Source organism: Fundulus heteroclitus, chromosome 1, assembly GCF_011125445.2.
Source record: "Fundulus heteroclitus isolate FHET01 chromosome 1, MU-UCD_Fhet_4.1, whole genome shotgun sequence".
Taxonomy (NCBI): Eukaryota; Metazoa; Chordata; class Actinopteri; order Cyprinodontiformes; family Fundulidae; genus Fundulus; species Fundulus heteroclitus.
Genome location: NC_046361.1, coordinates 41,667,457 through 41,690,982, shown reverse-complemented (window position 1 = coordinate 41,690,982; position 23,526 = coordinate 41,667,457). Strand labels below are relative to the sequence as shown.

Below are 23,526 nucleotides of genomic sequence, written 5' to 3'. Positions count from 1 at the left end.
TTTCAAATTTTTCAAATTCTTCAATTTTTTCAAATTCTTCAAATTTTACAAATTTCTTCAATTTCTTCAAATTTTCAAATTCTTCAAATTTCTTGACGTTTTTAAAATTTTTAATTTTTTTCAAATTCTTCATATTTTACAAATTTCTTCAATTTCTTCAAATTTTTCAAATTCTTGAAATTTCTTCACATTTTTAAAATTTTTATAATTTCTTCAAATTTTTCAAATCCTTCAATTTTTTCAAATTCTTCAAATTTCTTCACATTTTTAAAATTTTCAAATTTCTTCAAATTTTTCAATTTCTTCAAATTTCTTCAATTTTTTTCAAATTCTTCAAATTTTTCAAATTCCTTCAAATTTTTCAAATTCTTCTATTTTTTCAAATTCTTCAATTTTTTTCAAATTCTTCAAATTCCTTCAAATTCTTCTATTTCTTTCAATTCTTCAAACTTTTTCAAATTCTCCAAATTCCTTCAAATTTTTATATTTTTCAAATTCTTCAAATCTGATTTCAATGTTTTCTGCATCTTCTTCTCAAATCATTCTGCAGATTAGCATTCTCACTCGCTGTTGCGTAGGAACAGCTTTTTCTAGTCAGTGAGAATGCTATACAGCATTCTCACTTATTGTTTTCCTGTTTTTCTTTATCTTATTGTTTTTCTTTATCTTATTGTTTTCCTGTTTTTCTTTATTATTATTATCAAGTGAGAATGCTATACAGCATTCTCACTTATTAAGTTCCTTCAGGTCTTGATTATTATTCCGTACGTTTTTCGGCATCTAACTACTCCTGCATACTTCAACCGATTTAAACAATTTTCGTATCAAAACGTTCAGCTCGTTCACGACATTACTGCTATGTCTTTTTGTAATTATAACTTTTATAATATTTAAAATATTTAACTTTTTGTGCGTTTTTTGCTCTCATTGAAAATTAATGGAAAATCCTTCAAATTCTTCAAATATTTCAACTTTTTGTCATCTTACTGCTTCAGCCTACTTTTACCTATAAACACCATTCAACTTTTAAAACGTAGTGATATCTTTTGGCTATTATGGTATGTTTCAGCTTTTTCATATCTTTCACCAGTTTCGTATAGTACGTCTTTAAAATAATTTTGGCTTTTCAAGAAATTCAGCAAATAACATGCGTTGCTATGGTCGTCAAGGAGCCTCGTTTAGAGTGCGCACTCTAGAAATTTAACAAATTCTTCTTCTCCGAACAACTTCTTCTCACTCGCTCAAATTTCACCCTATCCACATAAATTATACATCAAAACGTAGGAATTTTTGTCTGGATTCGGAAAATGTAGCCATCATTGGTGTGGGATTTATAGATTTTTTGCAAATCACCTCAGAGCGACACTAACCGGAAACCTCCCCCATTCATTTCCTATGGAGCGGTTTTCAAAAATGACACCTGGAAATCCAAAACATCACATGTTTTCGCATCGTCGCTACTCCTAAACCGTTTCATGTACAGGCATGAGACTTTCACACAATCATGTCCAGACCCTTCTGGCGCTCACAAAAGAGAAAATTTTGTCGATAAATGTTACGGTTTTGCCGCAGGAACAATTTGTTCGGGAGTAGCGTTTTGGGAAAATGCTAAAACAGGATCAGACTTCAATCTCCCCAAACGAGGCACTTTTCTACATCGTCGCTACTCCTAAACCGTTTTATGTACAGGCATGAGACTTTCACACATGAATGTCCCGACCCTTCTGGCACTCATAAAAAAGGAATTTTGTGGATAACTGTTACGGTTTTTCCGCAGGAACAATTTGTTCGGGAGTAGCGAATGTGCAAAATCCTTAAAACGCTTTGGAGCTTCATTCTTCCACATCATCCACTTTTTACATCATCGCTGTGCCTACACCGATTTTTTTACAAACCTAAAAATGAACTCCATAGTCCTCAAAAGCCTGCTGATACTCAGAGTGAAAGAATTATTTTGATATCTCTTATACTTTTTCAGCTAGAGCGATTTGTTCGGGAACCTTTTGTAGAGGATTTCTCAAATTTCATAAAAATCCTCTTTATATCATAATTTTTTACGCCTAAATTGAAATATTTCTAGCAAAAACCGATAGTTTTTCTTGTTCTCCTATCCGTTAGGAACTAAACGCTGAAAAAATTATGTCTCTACCATTTACAGAACAGGAGATATGGAGCGTTGTTTGAGGCAAAGTTCTCCATTCTATTTCAATGAGGCAGAGTCTGACAAAATCTCTGCACTTCGGGAGACTGGCCGCTGCAGCTGTGTCAGTGAGTTTCCATGACGACGGAACTCTGAGGGCCAGAGGGACACGCTCCATTCGGATAGAATAGCAACTTTCAACATCCACTGCAGTGGCTGTGATTAATGTAGGAGCCTGAAATTCGCACAGTCACTTCCTCTTAACATTTTAAAATTTTCAAGTGACTTTCAGCCATGTGTCAGTTTTCTGACCCATTTTGGATTTCACATGCTTTCCTATTGGGCCTTTGCTTCCAACAGGACCTGGCATGATGCCCAGACACGACCCAATTGGCCAATACAGCACCCCCCACATGTGGGAAATGGCGCTACTGACCATTTTGGTCAAATGTTGAGTTCTTGGCCCAGATGTGGTGAGGCTGCGTTGCTAAAGGAGGCCAATCTGACCCATGAACTTTGGTCACGTTTGGTGACATTAAGTATTGGCACCCCTTTTTGAGGCACTTCCCAGTACAGGATTTGGACCAAACTGACAGAGTACAATCACCCGGTGATACTGAACACAACCATGCTAGCGGCTAACGGTTAGCATGTTGCTAACCAGAAGTAGCATTAGAAAGGTCCTACCAACTTCTGCTTAGCCGGGGTTGTTCTGCCTTTACAGACAAATAGAGGGCTACAGCTGTGAGGGAGTCTCCATGACAACCCTTTTAGCCAGAGGCTTCTAGGAGGTCCATTGACTTAACATGGCACCTTTCGAAGGGCACTGTGGGTGCTGTGAAGACCGTAGGAAGCTGAAATTCGCAGTGTTACTCCCCGTTAGTATTTTTGACGGTACCACGAGGCAGGCGCCTTGCTAAATTTCTTCAGAATTTTTTTAGTTGTTCTTAATCTTCAAATTCTTCAATTTTTTTAAAAATTTTCAAATTTTTCAAATTCCTTCAAATTTGTTCAAATTCTCTAATCTTCTAAATTTTTAAAATTCTTCATATTTTTCAAATTCCTTCAAATTTTTTGAAAATTTTCAAATATTTCAAATTTCTTCAAATTTTTCAAATTCCTTCAAACTTTTTCAAATTCTCCAAATTTCTTCAAATTTTTCAAATTCTTCAAATTTTTCAAATTCTTCAAATTTCTTCAAATTTTTCAAACTTCAAAATCCTTCAAATTCTTCTATTTCTTTCAATTCTTCAAACTTTTTCAAATTCCTCAAATCTGATTTCAATGTTTTCTGCATCTTCTGCTCAATCATTCTGCAGATTAGCATTCTCACTGCTGTTTCGCAGGAACAGCCTTTTCTAGTTTTTATCAAGTGAGAATGCTATACAGCATTCTCACTTATCAAGTGAGAATGCTATACAGCATTCTCACTTATTGTTTTCCTGTTTTTCTTTATTTTTATCAAGTGAGAATGCTATACAGCATTCTCACTTATTGTTTTCCTGTTTTTCTTTATTTTTATTATCAAGTGAGAATGCTATACAGCATTCTCACTTATTGTTTTCCTGTTTTTCTGTATTTTTTTTTATTATTATTATTATTCCGTACGTTTTTCGACTTCTAACTAGTTCCGCATTTTTCAACCGATTTCAACCATTCTGGTATCAAAACGTTCAGCTCCTTCAGGACATTACTGCTAAGACTTTTTGTAATTATAACTTTTATAATATTTAAAATATTTAACTTTTTGTGCGTTTTTTGCTCTCATTGAAATTGAATGGAGAATCCTTCAAATTCTTCAAATATTTCAGCTTTTTAACATCTTACTGCTTCAGCCTACTTTCAGCTAGAAACGTCATTCAACTTTTGAAATGTAGTGATATCTTTTGGCTATTATGGTATGTTTCAGCTTTTTCATATCTTTCACCATTTTCGCATAGTACGTCTTTAAAATAATTTTGGTTTTTCAAGAAATTCAGCAAATAACATGCGTTGCTATGGTCGTCAAGGAGCCTCGTTTAGAGTGCGCACTCTAGAAATTCAACAAATTCTTCTTCTCCGAACAACTTCTTCTCACTCGCTCAATTTTCAACCTATCCACATAAATTATACATCAAAACGTAGGAATTTTTGTCTGGATTCGGAAAATGTAACCATCATTGGTGTGGGATTTATAGATTTTTCGCAAATCACCTCAGAGCGACACTAACCCGAAACCTTCCCCATTCATTTCCTATGGAGCGGTTTTCAAAAATGACACCTGGAAATCCAAAACATCACATGTATTTACATCGTCACTACTCCTAAACCATTTCATGTACAGGCACGAGACTTTCACACATTCATGTCCAGACCCTTCTGGCGCTCACAAAAGAGAAATTTTGTCGATAAATGTTACGGTTTTGCCGCAGGAACAATTTGTTCGGGAGTAGCGTTTTGGGAAAATGCTAAAACAGATTCAGACTTCAATCTCCCCAAATGAGGCACTTTTCTACATCGTCGCTACTCCTAAACCATTTTATGTACAGGCATGAGACTTTCACACATGAATGTCCCGACCCTTCTGGCACTCATAAAAAAGGAATTTTGTGGATAACTGTTACGGTTTTTCCGCAGGAACAATTTGTTCGGGAGTAGCGAATGTGCAAAATCCTTAAAACGCTTTGGAGCTTCATTCTTCCACATCATCCACTTTTTACATCGTCGCTGTGCCTACACCGATTTTTGTACAAACCTAAAAATGAACTCCATAGTCCTCAAAAGCCTGCTGATACTCAGAGTGAAAGAATTATTTTGATATCTCTTATACTTTTTCAGCTACAGCGATTTGTTCGGGACCGTTTGTAGAGGATTTCTCAAATTTCATAAAAATCCTCTTTATATCATAATTTTTTTACGCCTAAATTAAAATATTTCTAGCAAAAACCGATAGTTTTTCTTGTTCTCCTATCCGTTACGAACTAAACGCTGAAAAAATTATGTCTCTACCATTTACAGAACAGGAGATATGGAGCGTTGTTTGAGGCAAAGTTCTCCATTCTATTTCAATGAGGCAGAGTCTGACAAAGTCTCTGCACTTCGGGAGACTGGCCGCTGCAGCTGTGTCAGTGAGTTTCCATGACGACGGAACTCTGAGGGCCAGAGGGACATGCTCCATTCGGATAGAATAGCAACTTTCAACATCCACTGCAGTGGCTGTGATTAATGTAGGAGCCTGAAATTCGCACAGTCACTTCCTCTTAACATTTTAAAATTTTCAAGTGACTTTCAGCCATGTGTCAGTTTTCTGTCCCATTTTGGATGTCACATGCTTTCCTATTGGGCCTTTGCTTCCAACAGGACCTGGCATGATGCCCAGACACGACCCAATTGGCCATTACAGCACCCGCCACATGTGGGAAATGACGCTACTGACCATTTTGGTCAAATGTTGAGTTCTTGGCCCAGATGTGGTGAGGCTGAGTTGCTAAAGGAGGCCAATCTGACCCATGAACTTTGGTCACGTTTGGTGACATTAAGTATTGGCACCCCTTTTTGAGGCACTTCCCAGTACAGGATTTGGACCAAACTGACAGAGTACAATCACCCGGTGATACTGAACACAACCATGCTAGCGGCTAACGGTTAGCATGTTGCTAACCAGAAGTAGCTTTAGAAAGGTCCTACCAACTTCTGCTTAGCCGGGGTTGTTCTGCCTTTACAGACAAATAGAGGGCTACAGCTGTGAGGGAGTCTCCATGACAACCCTTTTAGCCAGAGGCTTCTAGGAGGTCCATTGACTTAACATGGTACCTTTCGAAGGCTACTGAGGGTGCTGTGAAGACCGTAGGAAGCTGAAATTCGCAGTGTTACTCCCTGTTAGTATTTTTGACGGTACCACGAGGCAGGCGCCTTGCTAAATTTGTTCAGAATTTTTTTAGTTGTTCTTAATCTTCAAATTCTTCAATTTTTTTTTTAATTTTTCAAATTCCTTCAAATTTTTTCAAATTCTTCCAACAGGACCTGTCAGGATGCCCAGACAGGGCCCACGCGGCCTATACAGCACCACCCACCTGGTTATGCTAACTTTTACACTTTTTTAAATATTTGTACTTTTTGTGCATTTTTTGCTCCCTTTGAAATGAATGCAAATTCCTTCAATTTCTTTACATTTTTCATATTCCTTCAAATTCTCCTAATTGTTCAAATGGTTCAAATTCTTCAAATTTTTTCAAATACTTCAAGTTCTTCAAATTTTTCAAATTCTTTCTAACTCTTCTGATACAACTGATATTACTACTACTACTACAACAGATACTACTCCTACTACTACTGGAACTCCTTCTTCTCTTTCTCCCTTGCTCTCTCTCTCGCTCCTTCTCTTGCTCTCTCTTCTTCTCCTCCTCTCTCTGTCTCTCTCTCGCTCTCTCTCTCTCTCGCTCCTTCTTCTCCTCTCGCTCTCTCGCTCGCTTCTACTTCTCTCTCTCTTGCTCTCTCCTTCTCCTCATTCCTCTCTCTCTCTCGCTCTCTCCTTCTCCTCATTTCTCTCTCTCGCTCTCTCCTTCTCCTCATTTCTCTCTCTTTCGCTCCTTCTCCTCTGTCTCTCTTCTCGTCCTCTCTCTCTCGCTCCTTCTCCTGTCTCTCTCATTCTCTCGCTTGCTCCTTCTTCTCCTCTCTCTCCCTTGCTCTGTCCTTCTTCTCTCTCACCCTGCTCACTCCTTCTTCTCCTCTCTATCTCTCTCTCTCGCTTGCTCCTTCTTCTCCTTTCTCCCTCTCGCTCGCTCACTCGCTCCTTCTTTTCCTCTCTCTCTCTCTCTCTCTCTGGCTTGCTCCTTCTTCTCATCTCTCTTCTTCGCTCTGTCGCTCGCTTCTTGTCCTCCTCTCTTTCTCTCTCAATACAGAGTTTACAATGAGTCAGGAAACTTTTGGTGCTTTTCCCTTAGATTTGTATTCTTCTCCATCATCACAGAGTACTATAACCAGGTGATCCTGAACACAACCATATTAGTGGCTAACGGTTAGAATCTTGCTTACCGGAAGTAGCTCTAAGAAGGGCCTACAGAGTTCTGCTTTCCAAGGATTTTAATGCTAAGGAGAAATCTCCACAATAAAGCTGGGCAATGATGGATAAATAGTCTGAGTTATGAGCTGTCATGTATTTCTCTCTCTCTCTCTCTCTCTCTCTCTCTCTCTCTCTCTCTCTCTCTCTCTCTCTCTCTCCAGTCGGTCTTTAAATGGCTTTGAAATGAAAGTATGCACCCACACACACATAAGCCCATATGTTTTGCTATGTTTTTGACTACTTTGCTGAGACTGTCATATACTTTATAGACATGTGTGTCTGTCTTGCTGTCTGTGGATAACAAATACATGCCCTTGTACCCTCAAACACACTCCTCCACTGTATAAGTATGCCTAACACTTTTTAAGCGCAGGTACAGAAACAGGAGCTGTCATGGCCTCTACGATGGGAAGTTTATCAAATTGGATTTAATGTGGTGGGGATCTGCGGAATTTATCATGCATCTTTTTTTTATACATTAAAAAGATTGAAAATACAACTGCATTTCATTTTTCCCCAGTCAAAGCATTTTCACATGGATCATCTGCACCGATCTTATTCATTTTTCCAAAGTAAAAAAGCATTTGGAACAAGCGTCTTGGTGCGGTCTAACCCTTTTTTCTTTCATATGTTCCAAGATACGGAGAAAGGAACTGGGTTCATGAACAGTTAAGACTGTTGGAATTTACACAAAAACCAAAGAGTGACAAAGGATTTAAGAATTAATCTAACAATGTATGACTGTCAATGCTAACAGTTCCTTACTAACTTTATTAAACGAACAGCATTTTAAAGTTGTATATTTATTACTAATTATATATGCAGTCATTCTTGATCGAAGCGTAAATGTCCGAGTGTTCCCCGAACGCCTCTCAACGGTCTCTCCCGTCCCGTCCAGAGACGGAAGTTATTCTGTGCTGCTCGTTGGACTGGTAAGTTGGTTGAATGTCTTCCACAAAGACAAATATAATGAACCCTGTTAAACATTTTATGTTTAAATGAATACATAACTGATTTATAAGTACAACAGTGACATAAAAAGTGCAAATAGTTTTTTCATATCTCTGTAGGTGATATCTCAATTTGCTGATTCATAGGTAGCTACCGTTAGCTAGCCGTTAGCTAACCGTTAGCGCGTTGAGCATTGGGCTTTGAAACTAACTAGTTTAAACTAGTTTCTGAAAATGTTTCTTACTGTCAGACCAACAGCTTTTGTCCATTAATTTAATTTAGAACCATCTGTGCAGGTCTTATTGTCGAGTAACCAGCCGTCCCGGGCTGTTTTTGAACGTCCGCCTTAACCCCTAAACACGTAATCACTATATTATGCGGGGCTATTTAGTGCCGTGGGCCAGAATCTGTAGGGTGACTTTTCGAATGAACTGTCAGATGGCAACTTTCTTTCACTTGGATAAGTTGCTACACATAGCAGTGATCTCAAAATACCAATGTGCCCACGTTTTCACTTGCACATTAATAAGTTTAAGCCGAAAGAAAAATTTAAACTGTAGCGCTCCGGTCCAATAGGTCACGTGATTCGGGTTGTGCTGCTCAGCCAATCAAATCGCTGTAGTGTCAGCTGTGTGAGTTCAACCACAGACATCATATACGTAGACCCGTCATAGGGCGCAGGTTCGCGCGTCACCGCCATATTGTATGTGGCAGAAAAAAAGTTGAGTTCTGTTATTGTGAACGTGGATCAGAGAAGATGCCTCATTCCTGTGCTGCTGCATGGAAATGTATTCTGGATGATTTCAGCCAGAATACATTTCCATATATATATATATATATATATATATATATATATATATATATATATATATATATATATATAAAACATGTCACATGTGAACCTTTAGGAACAGACTTTTTGGGGGAGTAATAAAGAGGTAAAATTAATAATATGAGAAAAAAAGTCCTAGGTCAATAAAGTAAAAAAAACCACAAAAGTGATAATGTTATGAGAAAAACATCATATTATAATTTACTGTGATATCATCAAGACCTGCTGTGCAGTTTAGGGTCAGAAAGAAGGGATTGACTTTTTTTTTTACAATGGTATAAATGCAAATGATTGAATAATAGTAATGTCAGTAATTCAGACCTTTATAGTGAGTAGAAACTAAGTAATTAAAATTTTGGTTGGTAGTGTAGTTACTTTGAATTTCAGTAGGCTGTAGACCACAGCAGTGGACTGTGACTGTGATATTTAGAGATAATGTGATGATATAAAGTTTAGGCATCAGCATATGTAACAGTTTCCTGCTGCAAAATGATTTATTGAATGTGTAAGATCAACTGTATGGTCATCATGTTGACCAATCACAACAAAGTCCTAGAGAGAAGAGGAATTGTGGGGTTTAAAGGAGAACTCTACTATTTTTTTTTATTTCTTTTTACAGGCTAATCAGAAATCTTCATCAGCTCTTGCGTTGACTGGTGAGTGCTAGCGTTGTTGGTAACATGTTAACTTATATGGTGGAAACATTAGAGTCACAGAAGACCTGGATGACAATAAAATAAACACTCTTGTTTTCTTCCTTCAGGCTAAACTGACATCGTCACCAGCTCGTGCGTTGACTAGGACCGAAATCTGGTACCTGGGAATCAATACTGTTGCTGAGTGGTATCTATTTTTGGTAATTTTTGGTAGTTTGGTGTGTTTATGTAGTAATAATTTTTTTAAATAAAATCTTAACATTTTTCAATTTAAAAAGATGTATTTCTCAATATATGAACTTGCTTGGATCTATATAATTAAATATTTGTGAATTTTATTACATTGCCTGAAACCACAGCCAGTGTTTCCCACAGCATTTTAAAAGACTGTGGTGGAAGGATCCATGATCCTCTGGGTTTTAGTGTGTGTGCACATTTTCAAGCCCCATGTATCTCTTTACAGAATTTTGTTTGCTGTATACAAACATACGCTGGTAAATAAGAACTTGTAAAGATCAGAAATATTTCCAATTTAATCTAGAAAAATGAAACAAAGTCATTCACTCATTATATTTCTAAAATAATTTACTGAACAAACAAACACACGTCATATGAGACTGTAGTGGGTCCATACAAGACTGGTGGGCCACAGCAGTCTTGTTAATTAATGGAAAACACTAATGAGGAACAATGTGAACGAGGTGAATTGAGGATCGAAGCTGTGTGTGAATTAAATTCATGGTTTTCAGCCCGTTTGTTCTGAATCCGCTTGAATCTCCACTATTAAAAATGTTCCATGAGAACACAGCAAGCAGCAAGTTCACACCAGCCATAGTTTATATTTTGTTCCTAAAATGTAGTACCTAAACACCTGTTCATAATTTGGACCATTGAAAAGAAATTGAGCTAAAGCTCACTGAGAATGTTTGATGTTTTGATCTCTCCCTCCTTCTCTACTCTCTCCTTTCTCTCTTTTTCCCTCGTTCTCCTCCATTCTTTCTCTCCTTCTTTCTCCTTTCTCTTTCTTTCTGTCTGTTCTCCGTTTGGTCCTTCTGCTCCTCTCTTCTTCCTTGTTTGATCATCACAAGTGTCTGACGGATGTCTCTTTGTCTTACAGGTGTCCTCCGGACCAGTCTCCTCTCACCACTATTGGACATTTTGTTTCCAGCTGTGTTTACCTTCCTTTTCCTGTTCCAACTCCTCTGGAACGCCATTCCCTGTGCATAATCCTATCTTTCTATTTGTAAAAGTGTTTCCATAACCAGTTATCCCAATAGGTGTTCTGGTTTTCCTTAATTCAGAAACCTGGTCTACAGGTGACCAGAGTTTCCTTTCTTTTTACAAACCTGGTATTTGCTTTGTTTAAACCAGTGTTTACTGTCTCTCTTCTGACCTTTGTTTCCAGCTGACCTTACTTCAGCAATTTGGCCTTATCAGAACTCAACTTTTTGGCACAACTTTTTGGCACAACTATTTTCAGAACTCAACTTTTTGGCACAACTATTATCAGAACTCTGGTCTCTTTGAGGCACCCTGTTTCTTGGCAAAAAAAAATTATCAAGTGAAAAGTGCTTGATTGGGGTTTTCTGGCTACCCTGCATCTTTATTGATTGATCGAGACCTGAGAGAAGTGCTGCATCTGGTTCTGAACTGCTGTCCTGTGGATTTACCAAAGGTTTGTTGTTGCTGTTGAAATAAAACATCTGTAAAAAAGAAAAGTTTCTGTTTGCTTCCGGACCTGATGAGAATCTAGCTACCAGAGACAGCTGTCATCTTACTGTGGCTGCTACGCTCTTGATCTAAATCAGAGCAATTGACAGGGTGAAATATTTCTCTGTGCTTGTAGAAGTCAAAGTAAATCTAAGCCCATCTACTGGTTATAAATCAGGTTGACTGATTATTGTCCTAGTTTTATTATAATATATTTCTGAGGAATACGTTCTTTAAATCTTAATTATTTAAAGAATTGTAATATACAGAATTTTGACTTTCTGGCAGCTGTAAAAAAGAGTTGCATATTGAGGTTATAGTTTTATTTTTGAACAACCGAAAAGTTAAAAAAAGCCTGAGTTAACAGAAGTAACAACATAATTTTGGTGAAATTTGACTTAAGTAAACTATTTTGAATCGATTTTTTTAGTTTACTGAAAAAGTGAACATCTAAAGTATCTTTACAAATAAAAAACGTGCTAATTGATTTTGTAGACTAATTTTCTAAGCTAATAGGAAAGAATATTGTCCACAAAAGAATTGTGTCCTTTTGAGTGGTACAGTTCACACAATATTTTGTGCTTCATGTAAGTTACAAAAGTTAATTTTGAAGTGATCTTCGTATTTGACAGAAATACATAACCGTTTTGAATAGAATTTTCTTTTAGTACTTAGGGCCAGTTGAAGCTGTTTTCTTGTAAAATCTATAACTAAGACAAGATTGTCAGCTTGTAGGTTTTTCTATTGTTTTAGAGCGGAGTGTATACATTGGGTAACTGAGTAATCGATAGATATTGGTAAAACATTGATATTGCATTTAAAAAATATCTGAGGATTGTAAAAATCTTCAGTGAATTTGTGTATTTCTAAGCTTAGAAGTTCAAAAACAGCCAAAATGCCAAGAAAGAATCAGCGTTCTCAGTCCCAGAAACTCAGATGGCAGAAAAAGAGTGTGAGTGAACAACAAGAAGGTTTCGGTTCTCAGAACAACAACCTGGTATCTCCGAAGGTTTATCCTCAATGTGTGCAGACAGAACCTCCTAGAGATGGTATGTGTGCTAATGGTAAGCAGATAAACAGCGGTTTATCCAGCGGTGCGGGACTTTCTGATACTAACAATGTCATGAAATATTTCCAGCATGATGCAGAGCAGCAGGTAAAGCAAAATGATCCACAGGTTTCTTACGCTGACCTGGTGAAAGGAGCACGTAATGCAGCTGGGCCATCTCATCAACACAGAGTAAATGTGGAACCTCAGCCATCAGTGACACATGTCTGTGCCTCACGCAGTCAGAATTCATTAAAATATGGAAAGTCCAGGAACCGTCAGTGTGTGACCAACAGTTTGGTGTTTCTGGCATTTCTTCATGAGAATGAAAGGATCAGCAGACCAGAGCTTGATCTCGTCCTGGATAAAGGAGATGTGATGTACAGGCAGGCCAGAGAAAGGTTTCCTCTCAGCATCCATCTGGCTACTGATGAACTCCCAGGTGAAGTCACTGCACGCAGGTCAAAGTATCACGTGGATCTGACTCATATGTCTGTGTATGGATCATTTGGAGGAGGAGACAATCTTCCCAGCCTGGAAGAAGGACTTAGCAATTTGTCATCAGGTATACAGTATGGGCTGTTGATCATGGCAGGATTATGTATCGCTGTTTTCAGATGCAGATCTGGCCACTACGGATATTTTGATCCACACGCTAGGAACAAAAATGGAATGCCAATGTCATCCAGTCTGCCCTTAGGTACTGCTGTGATGCTGAAATTCACCCACCTGACAGCCCAGGGGTCCGTTCTTCGTACGTCGCTAACTCAGTTAGCTGGATTTCATTGTTGACGATTTGGCATGATCTTGGATCGTTTGGTTCTTCAAAACTCACCCCGGACTTGCTGTCATAGCAACATGTGCGCAAAGTTGAGCCTGCTCCCAAGCAGGTTTATTTCATGTAAACAGGATTAGATCGTAGGGAGGAGATAGGGAAGTCTGTGTCTAGCCAGCGCACTTGGACCACCTAGTGGCAGAGGAAGGGACAGAATTGTGGAACACCATTTTTTTTTATGTTCAATAAAAGACGAAACAAATAATGCTTTGTTCCTGTCGTTTTATTTAAACAATTATTTATAAAGAAAAGTCAGCAAGTCATCTTTTGCCTGCAGTAAGAGATAGTTATACAAAGTCAGCAATACTACTGTGTGTAAAATGGTGTATTAGAATTTACTCTGAAGGTCCTTTTGAAGCAACTCGATCTCTAGTGCAGTTTTTCTCTTTTTCATGTTGTGGAGTTCAATTTCTCCTCTTAATTTGTATTTTTTTCAGGTCAAAATACTTTTTCTTTTGTTGAAAATGCCGTTAATATAGGGAACAGATGGCACCTTGAGTCATTTTGTGAAAAGAAAAAGAAAAAGGGTTAAACATGTAAAAGTAAAAAGAACCCAATTTTTTTTCAGCCTTCTTATTGGTGGCTGTAAAAAACAGACAAACACATAATTTAACAGTGGCTTTTAAAAAAGAGGAAGAAGTTGCTTTTTAAAATACAGTATAATAATTAAAGGCTATCATTTTGTAGAATATTCTTGTACTTCACTTTTTCCCCATGTTCTAGTGGCTCCCATGGAGGCTCTGACATAAAAGAACAAAGTACTTATGAAATTATTAAAATGCAAAAATATATACTGTAGAAAGTGATAGAAACATCTATCATGGACAGTATTTACAATTTAATTTGTCTGCTGCTGTTTGCCAGCCCTCTCTCCTGGCTTTAGCAGACTTTGAGGTGTTCCCTGTCGTTTTAATTGACTCAAATTCGGCATAACCTTCCATTAAAAGCTCTTTCTGCTTGGGAGAAAAACTGTGGGCGTTCTTTGGCCATGCTGAACAGCCAATAGCAGCGCTGCTGATCATTGTCTCTACTATCGATACATTTCCCCTTTTAAACAAACGCATGAACGCGCAGTTGTCTCAGATAACTCAATCCAGCCATACTAATCGTAAACAACAGGTGTGTTCGAAGAACCCAGTTAGCCGGATCATGATTAGCCTGATGAAATCATCTTGGATGTGTCATTTGATCTTGGATGTTTTAAGCAACGTACGAAGAACGGACCCCTGATTCACAGAATAAAGTTGTGCAACACAATGTTTAACGTACAGCCATCTTTTCACTATGAACTCAAGCCCCTGTCATTTTACAGTGAAAACACATCCAACCAGAGAAACGCTGTTTCAGAGACAGACAACAGACACACAGCTATGGAAACACCTCCTCTGTCAGATGAAGCTGTTCCTGAGTCGCATGCACAGGGATCCATTGATCAACCTGAGAACATCTTAACAGAAATATCAAATGACACAGATGCTCAACAACCTCTTGGAACAACATTGTCCTCACAACCCAATGTTTCTCATGATGGACCAACTGAATCTGATCCATTAGTGAACTCTAGACCTTTTCATGTGTCTTCCAACATTCTTCCTAATGATACGTTGAAGGAAATCTCACGTAAAGTCAGTAAGCAGGATAGGAGAAAAATGAAAAGAAGAATGACAGCAGAGAAAAAAACTCAGAAGAGAAAAGATAATCAAAAAAGGAAAGAAAGGGAAATGTATGCCTCTTGTGAAACATACAGGGAAAAGAAAAGATCACACATAAGAATGTCATATCAGAATGCAGAATTCAGAGAAAAACAAAAATCCTACATCAGGAACTCTTACAGAGAGAAAGAAGGATTCAGAGAAAAACAAAAATCCTACATCAGGAACTCTTACAGAGAGAAAGAAGGATTCAGAGAAAAACAAAAATCCTACATCAGGAACTCTTACAGAGAAAATGAAAGATTTGCACTAAGACAAAAGATGTATGTAATAAATCGTTACAGAGAAAATGAAAGATTTGCACTAAGACAAAAAAATTACACATTAAATCGGTACAGACAAAGTGAAAACGTTCGACAAAGACAGCGAAGTTATAATACTCAGCGTTATGCAAATACAGAATGCAGGCTTAAACACAGACAACTGATGAAAGAACTGATGCGAAAGAGATACAACAACGATCTCGCATTCAGGATGATGCAAAAAAGGAGATGTGCTGCAAACATCAAGAGGAAATACAGACAGATGAACAGATACACTAGGAGTGAAACATCTCACAGACAAAGACAGATTGTAGAACATGAGACAGCTGAGGACAGACTGATCAATGAAGCCATTTCACTTTTCAGATCAAATATAAAGGCTGGTCCCACTTATGTCTGCACTGTGTGTCAAAAGGCCTCATTTCCCAACCAAGTACGACTCTGTTCAAGGTCAAACTATACAAAAACACCAGTTTTGGTTGAAAAGTGTTTGACAGGAAAATATCTTCATGTCTGTAATGAAAGCTGCAGAAACGAACAGTGCACAGTTCCTGATGAGAGAAGGAAAGAGTGGATTTGTCACACCTGCCATAATCACCTAAAAAAAGGACGTATGCCAAGCCTAGCAGCAGCAAACAAACTGGAGCTGGCAGAAATTCCCAGTGAACTGTCATGTCTGAATATAATGGAAAGACATCTGATTGCTAAGTGTATTCCATTTGCAAAGATCATTCCTCTTCCAAAGGGCAGACAAAGACTGATAAGGGGAAATGTTGTATGTGTACCATCAGAGGTTCAAGAAACTGTGAATGCATTACCCAGACTGAGGAGTGAGTCTCAGGTCATGAGAGTGAAACTGAAACGACGTTTGTCCTACAGAGGTCACCAACTTTTTCAGACAGTAACCTGGCCCAAACTAGTTTCTGCATTACTGAAACTGAAGCAGATTCATCCAGAGTATAAGGACATAACTATCAGAGATGAAGCTGAGCTATGTGACCCCACACTTCCTGATGAGGAGGATGATGATGATAATGATGATGATGATGATCTTAGTGATGGAAGCATGGAGGAGGATGACTACGATGAAGATGATCTGATGGAAATCGACATTTGTGAGAGAAATGCTCTGTATGAAAATGAGCTTGAACATGATGAGGAAAATGACTGTGAGATACCACAGCAACAAATAAATGATGGAGAAGAAGGTGATCTGCCAAATGGAGGCTTTGCTTTAGAGTCCTGCCTTCAGCCCCTTGACATATCAGAAGAGATTCTCTGTTTCTCTGAAAACACTTATTGTGTTGCTCCTGCTGAAAGAAATAATCCTGTCAGCTTTTTCAAGACCCCGAATTTGGAATCAATGTCATTCCCTGTACAGTTTCCTACGGGAGAGAATACTTTGGACAAACAGAGACTAATTCAAGTAACACCGTGTGGCTATTTCAAGTCTCGGCTTTTTCATGTCGATGATCGCTTTGCCAGAGACCCAAACTACTTGTTCTTTGCACAGTTTGTGACAGAGATACATTTGGCTCACAACAGCATGACCATACAGCTAAGGAAAGGAAAGACTATGACCAAAGATGGACGCAGAATAACTTCAGGCATGTTACAGGACAAACAAGAGGTTGAACGACTGGTGAGAAATAAAGATGCGGTCAGATTCATGCAACCACTCAGAGGCACTCCAGCATACTGGGAAAAAACCACAAAAGATCTGTTTGCCCAAATTAGACAGCTGGGGAATCCTACATTCTTCTGTACCTTTTCTGCTGCTGAATTCAGATGGCCTGAAGTTATTAAAGCAATAAAGAGACAACAAGGTGAAGACGTTGACACTGAAGCTCTTGATTGGGCAGCAAAATGTGAAATTCTGAGATCCAACCCTGTCACCTGCATGCGATTGTTTGACAAGCGTGTTGAGGCACTGTTCAGAGATTTGCTGCTGTCAGATGCTCAGCCTTTGGGGAGAGTGATTGACTATTTCTACAGAGTTGAGTTTCAGCACAGAGGAAGTCCTCACATCCATTGTCTGATTTGGACTGAGAATAGCCCTCAGCTAGATGAATCTGATGATCAAACGGTGTGTGATTTTGTTGACAAATACATCTCAGCACAACTTCCTGACCCAGAAACCGAACCTGAGCTGTTCCAGAAAGTCACAGAAGTTCAGAAGCACAGTAAGAACCACACTAGGTCTTGTTTCAAGAGTGTGAACTCTGGTTGTCGGTTTGGTTTTCCAAAGCCCCCCTGCAAAAGAACAATGATCAGCAGACCCGATGAGAAAAATGACACTGAAAGTGCAAAGATCAAACTAAGACCTCTGATGCAGCTGCTGAATGAACCTGAAGTTGCTTCCATGACTTTAGAGCAGATACTTTCTCAATGTGACTTGACACTGGCAGAGTATGAAAGTTGCCTCAGGACTATGAACAAAAAGACTGCAATCTACCTGAAGCGAAGTCCAAACGCCTGCTGGATTAACGCCTACAGTCCACACCTGCTTAAAGCCTGGGACAGTAACATTGATGTGTCTTTCATACTCAACGCTTACTCCTGTATACAGTATCTGACCAAATACATCACTAAAAAGGAAAGTGGTCTGTCAGAGTACCTGAAAACAGTCATTGATAATTCCAACATGGACGGAGTCAATGAGAGTGATGAGATGAGAGCTGTCATGCAGGCTTACTCAAAAAAGAGAGAGATCAGCGCTCAGGAGTGTGTGACTCGTGCATGTGGAATAAAAATGAAAAAGTGTTCTCGCAGTGTTGTGTTCATACCGACTGATGACAATCCTGTGAGAATGAGTCGCCCCATGTCATTCTTGGAGGACACTCCATCAGATTCTTCTAATATCTGGATGACCAGCTTGGCTGACAAATACAAAGCCAGACCAGAGATACCAGAGTATGAGGAGATGTGCTTGGCTGATTTTGCTGCCACCTGCAGGTTTGTCAGTTCAGAAAAGGCGAACAGCGATGGTGTGTTACCACTTCTTAATGAGCTTGGATTTGTACAAAGAAGGAAAAATGATAAGCCTTCTGTTATTAGATATTATCACTGTTCAAAGGAGAAACATCCCGAGCAGTATTATGCCAGATTACTGAGACTGTACCTCCCTTACCGATCTGAGTATGAAATCCGAAGTGCTAATCTGCCAACCTATGAGTCTTTTTACAACTCTGGCTATGTCCAACTACCAGGTTCTAACCGTCCTGAGAGAGTGAAGAATGTGGTCAAAAGAAACAGAGACAAATATGAAAAAAACACTGAGGACATTGAGAATGCGCTTGAAGAGTTTGAGGAGAGCAGAGACCATGTGATGGATGAATGGTGTAATCTTGCTCCTGAATCTGAAGTTGTCAGGTTGCAGTGTGATAATGATCTTCAAGCAATTGAGCCAGACAATGAACAGGAAAATGTGCCCGACTATTGTCCTGAGTCTGCTGCTGCCACGGAAATGAGAGCTATAAGAGAACCTCCAGCAATGGATCCTGCTGTGCTGAGACAAATGTATCAGAACCTGAACCAGAAGCAGGCTTGTGTGTTCTATGCTGTCAGAGACTGGTGCATTAAACTTGTGTGTGGTCTGAATCCAGAACCGTTTTTCCTTTATGTTAATGGTGGGGCTGGAACAGGAAAGTCACACCTGATCAAATGCATATATTCAGAGGCACGTAAAATACTGAGTAAACTGCAGCTCTTCTCTGAGGAGATGGACATATCAATTCCAACAGTTCTTCTCACTGCTTTTACTGGAACTGCAGCGTTCAATATCTGTGGAACGACTCTTCACTCCTTACTGAAGCTTCCACGCAGTCTGAAACCCCCAATCCAGGGACTTGGTAACCAGCTGGATGAACTCAGGTCAGAACTTTTCAATGCTCAAATCATCATTATCGATGAGATCTCAATGGTTTCAAAGCCACTCTTTGCTTATGTGGATGCTCGACTTAAACAGATCAAAGGTAATCAGAGACCGTTTGGTGGTTTGTCAGTTTTGGTCGTTGGGGATTTTTATCAGTTACCTCCGGTAAGACAATCTAAAAGTCTATGCGTACATGATCCAGCTGACATTGACCTATGGCAGCAACATTTTCAGATGATCACTCTGACTGAGATCATGAGACAGAAAGACGATGTTGCCTTTGCGGAGATGCTAAACCGGATTCGGGAGAAAGAAAAGGCTGATGAACTGTCTCAGGCTGACAGAGACCTGTTGTCACAGACAATTACTGAACCAGCTTCTTGCCCCATGGATGTTCTGCACATTTTTCCTACTAACAAGCAGGTCGATGAACACAACTCAGCTACACTGGCTTTATTCCATTCTAACATTCTCACTATTGATGCAGATGACTTCCAGAAAGATCAACGAACAGGAAGAATGGGAAGAAAAGAGAGACCTTGTAAGGGAGGTAGAAATGATTTAGCAGACACTCTAAAACTTGCTGAAGGAGCTCGTGTCATGCTCACCAGAAACATTGACGTACAAAATGGTCTGGTTAATGGTGCCTTTGCTACTCTAACAACGGTTGTAACTTCAGAGGATGGTCAACAAATCACTAAGCTGGGCCTGACAATGGATCATCAGACAGGTGTCACCAGAAACCAAAGTGGACCTCAAGAATCTGCCAATCTGGTTTACATTGAGAGAGTAGAGGAGAATCTGAAGCAGAACGGAGTGGTACGTAGACAGTTTCCTGTAAAGCTGGCCTTTGCATGCACAGTACATAAAACCCAGGGCCTCACAACAAATGCAGCTGTGGTGTCGCTCAAAAAAATCTTTGAACCGGGGATGGCATATGTAGCTCTCAGCAGGGTGACGTCTCTCAGTGGTTTATATCTACAGGATTTGGATGAAAAGAAAATCTTTGCCAATCCTGAAGTCACTGCAGCACTTCAGACCATGAGACAAGCCAGTATGGATCACATGATGCCTCTTCTTCAGGTTGGGGAAGTAGTAAACAGGCCTGACACCGTGACACTTGTTCATCACAACACAGAGGGGCTGCCATCTCATATCGATGACATCCAGAAACACCATGAACTGTGCCTGGCAGACGTGTTATGTTTGACTGAAACTCATTTGAAAGGTTCTTTTGTTGCAGACAATCTTCATCTGGACGGCTTCAACATGTTCAAACGCAACAGACATACATCCTATACCAACTTTCCACAGATGGGCAGCAAAGGTGGTGGTGGAGTTGCTGTGTATGTGAGAAACCACATTCAGGTGTGTGAAAGAAAGTACTTCCACAATGTGACTGATCTGGAGTTTGTGGCTTTGAGGGTTGAGGCTCCATTCAGGGCAGTGATTGTAGCTGTGTACAGACCTCCTGATTACAATCTGAGACCCTTCCTGGAAAATCTGGTGAGTCTTTTAGATGCACTGGACGTGTTAAACTGTCATCCTATCATTGTATGTGGAGATTTCAATGAAAATCAGATCCTTAGGTCATCAAAGCCAATTCTGGAGCTGTTTCTGTCACGGGGATATGTACAGCTGATCACTTCTCCCACCACAGACAAGAACACACTACTTGATGTCATTTTCATTTCTCAGCCACAGCGATGTCTTCATTCGGGTGTCATGAGAACCTACTACAGCTACCACAACCCAGTGTTTTGTGTTCTATCTACCACTGAAACATGAAGAAGATGGTGAGTCTAAAAATGTATGAACAATCTAAGAAATTTTTATTTAAAATGTTTTAAAGAAGTGTTTTATCCTGAAATATAATTAACTGTAATATGCTTTCAAATTGTATCTTTATGCAGAGAATAATGAAAAGTATGACAGGGTTACTGTTGACTAAGTTTATGGCGGACAGCCAAGGTCTATGACTTTGTTTTATTTTTTTAATATTTAACTAAAGATAGAAAACACTGTGAGAATAATATGGAGTATAAATGTCATTGAAGAAACAGTTTAGTTGTTACAATATTTAATTAAATTTGGGTTTTTCAGAATATCGATTTAACCAGATATTGTAAATAATAAGACATTGAGATTTAATGACAATTTTGGTAGATGTTTAGATTTTTCCAGATATTGAAGTTTTGCCCATGAAAACATATAGTGATAACAAATAAAGTCATATTTTAATATCCCACATTATGGCCTGTGCATTTATCTGGGTGGGTTGGGTCAGGGTTGATAAATGCACAGGCCATGGGTCTCTTAGCAGTTCTTTAAAAGCTACTTTATTTAGCAGGACTCGGAAAAACATCTGATAGCCTGAGTTCTGTGTTTCACACAGAGCAGAGGCTTTCCGATATCCCAAGACATACCAGCTGATATCCCACTGATTTGGGGGACAAGTAGGTTGGGGGTGGGGTGGGTGGTCAAAGATCTATAACTGTACTATAACTGTTTAGATGTTTAGATGCGTTTCCTTCAGATAGGATGCATGTTCTCCTGTATCCTCCATCCCAACATCCCCCTCCACAACTCTACACTTCAACATCATCTCCATGAACAGCACGGACCACAACAGTATGGAGGAATCTCCCACTTCCTGCCATCCCAGACTTTCTTAAAAATAGAAGATAAAAGATTTCCTTTTAGTCCTGAACCCACCACCTAACTTTGAAAAAAGCCTTATAAGCCGGTTGTCACATGGAGCTGACTACTGTTGGATCACACAGAGGCATGTCATCCTGCTGCCAATGTGCGGGGTTCTTCTCTTCTCATGACAAGGTGCAATAGAGGTCTTCCCTGTGTAAAAACAAATGCTCACTGACTTTCTCTAGGTATGCTGTGTTTATTCATTATAGTACTTTTCATATTACAGGTCACATCCTATGTCATAGTTCTGCCTTCCTCTTCTGTGAGTCCTTAATGGTGACACCTTCTCAGCTAAAGAGGAACATATCAATATCTGCATGTTAAACTTCACCCACAGATGGTTGGTGCTGTGCGGCAAAGTTGAAGGTAAATACTTATCATGCATAATGTCACATTTTTCCAAAAGAAAACGTCATTACAATGCTTGCTTTTTCAGGACCAAGTCTCACTTCCTCTCTGCATGCCAAGATCTTCGATCTCCAGCTGAGATAAACTGCTGCATAGTTTTTGGCGGGTGATCAGATGTTGCTCTTGACAAGTAGCAGCCATGTTTGTCCATCTGACTTCCTGTCCTGTGTGCAGCAGCAGGCCATCATACTGGGCATCTGGAATAAAAATACTCCTGCTTTTCTCCGGCTGTTCTGCAACAGCAAAGGTCACAAGGTGGGAACGATTACATCTTCACAGCAACCTATTGTTCCTCAACTCTTTAGTTACCATTTCCAAAATTCATTCAACAACAACCATACAAATGTGAACTGTGGACATTATGGAGGACGTGGAGTGATTGCACTTTTCTTTTATCCTGCCCATCTCTGTAAATGGACAACTTTCTGGCATGTTTCAGAACAATGCATCAATATTTATCAAGTTTCCTCGAATTTTAAGGTGTTAAGTTAGTCCTTACATAAGACAGATCTAAATGTAAGCGTAAACAGGATTGTCTTAGTCATAGTTATGCTGGGAATAAGACAGGACTCACATCTGGTGTGTTAATTGTGATCTGGAGCATTCCTGACTTACTGGAATGTCTAATTCTTGGTCATCTGTTAAAATGGTTGACCTTGGTCATATTAAAAAAAACATTAGTTTATAAATTCTTTATTATAATATTTGCAAGAAAAATAGCTTATAAAAATATATCAATCGTAATCCTGTAAATAAAATACCACAACATTTTTCAAGTGTTACACACAATTGTGTGAATCCTGTCTCAGCGTGGGATATCAGCTGGTAAGTTGGTATGGAAAAAGGTTTTCCACATCTGTGCAAATAGAACAGGCTAATATAAAACCCACAGTAAAGGGGCGACAGTGGCGCTTCAAGCGTCTCAGTCGTTGGGTCCTTGTGCAAGACCCTTAGCTCCAGATTTCTCCCTGGGTCCAAAATTACCCATTGTAATGAGAAAGCCATACAGGCCATATGTAACTATGTGTAATCCTGTGTTTGTATTTTTGCACAAAGATGAACTGAATATTTGTAAAACACCTTAAAAACATGATGAATTTACAGGATCAGCATGAATTTTTGCGTGACTAGCCCTGAAGTAGGCACATGAAAAATGAATATTATAGCCCTGGCCTAAGCACCATGTGAAAAGCCTTTGAAATTTAAAATTATATCTGATCAAAGTGTATTTAATGTTGTTTAATCTGAGTTTGGTTTTGTCTATATGCAGATTTGTATTCAATTCCATACATTTAATAAAGGTATTCAATGAACGTCCTGTTACCTAAATCATGCTTTGCAATGTGATCACAT

The 23,526-nt window shown here is 39.0% G+C and overlaps 1 protein-coding gene and 1 long non-coding RNA gene across 2 annotated transcripts; both read left to right on the top strand.

The window, feature by feature from the left end:
- The first annotated feature begins 7,734 nt into the window (after positions 1 to 7,734).
- Positions 7,735 to 11,338, top strand: LOC118564584. The gene is made up of 4 exons (XR_004931949.1): positions 7,735 to 8,113; positions 9,584 to 9,620; positions 9,728 to 9,807; positions 10,738 to 11,338. It is a non-coding gene; the product is annotated as an uncharacterized LOC118564584 (long non-coding RNA).
- Positions 11,339 to 19,749: 8,411 nt separating this feature from the next.
- LOC118564582 lies at positions 19,750 to 22,434 on the top strand. The gene is made up of 3 exons (XM_036143313.1): positions 19,750 to 21,897; positions 21,992 to 22,131; positions 22,202 to 22,434. Exon 1 carries the CDS (start codon positions 19,777 to 19,779, stop codon positions 20,848 to 20,850), a length of 1,074 nt encoding a protein of 357 aa, XP_035999206.1. The 5' UTR covers positions 19,750 to 19,776; the 3' UTR covers positions 20,851 to 21,897; positions 21,992 to 22,131; positions 22,202 to 22,434.
- Positions 22,435 to 23,526: the final 1,092 nt, after the last annotated feature.

What these genes read in the sequence shown, in the direction of transcription:
- LOC118564582 (XM_036143313.1), top strand. Translation starts at nt 19,777, where the DNA reads ATGGATCATCAGACAGGTGTCACCAGAAACCAAAGTGGACCTCAAGAA.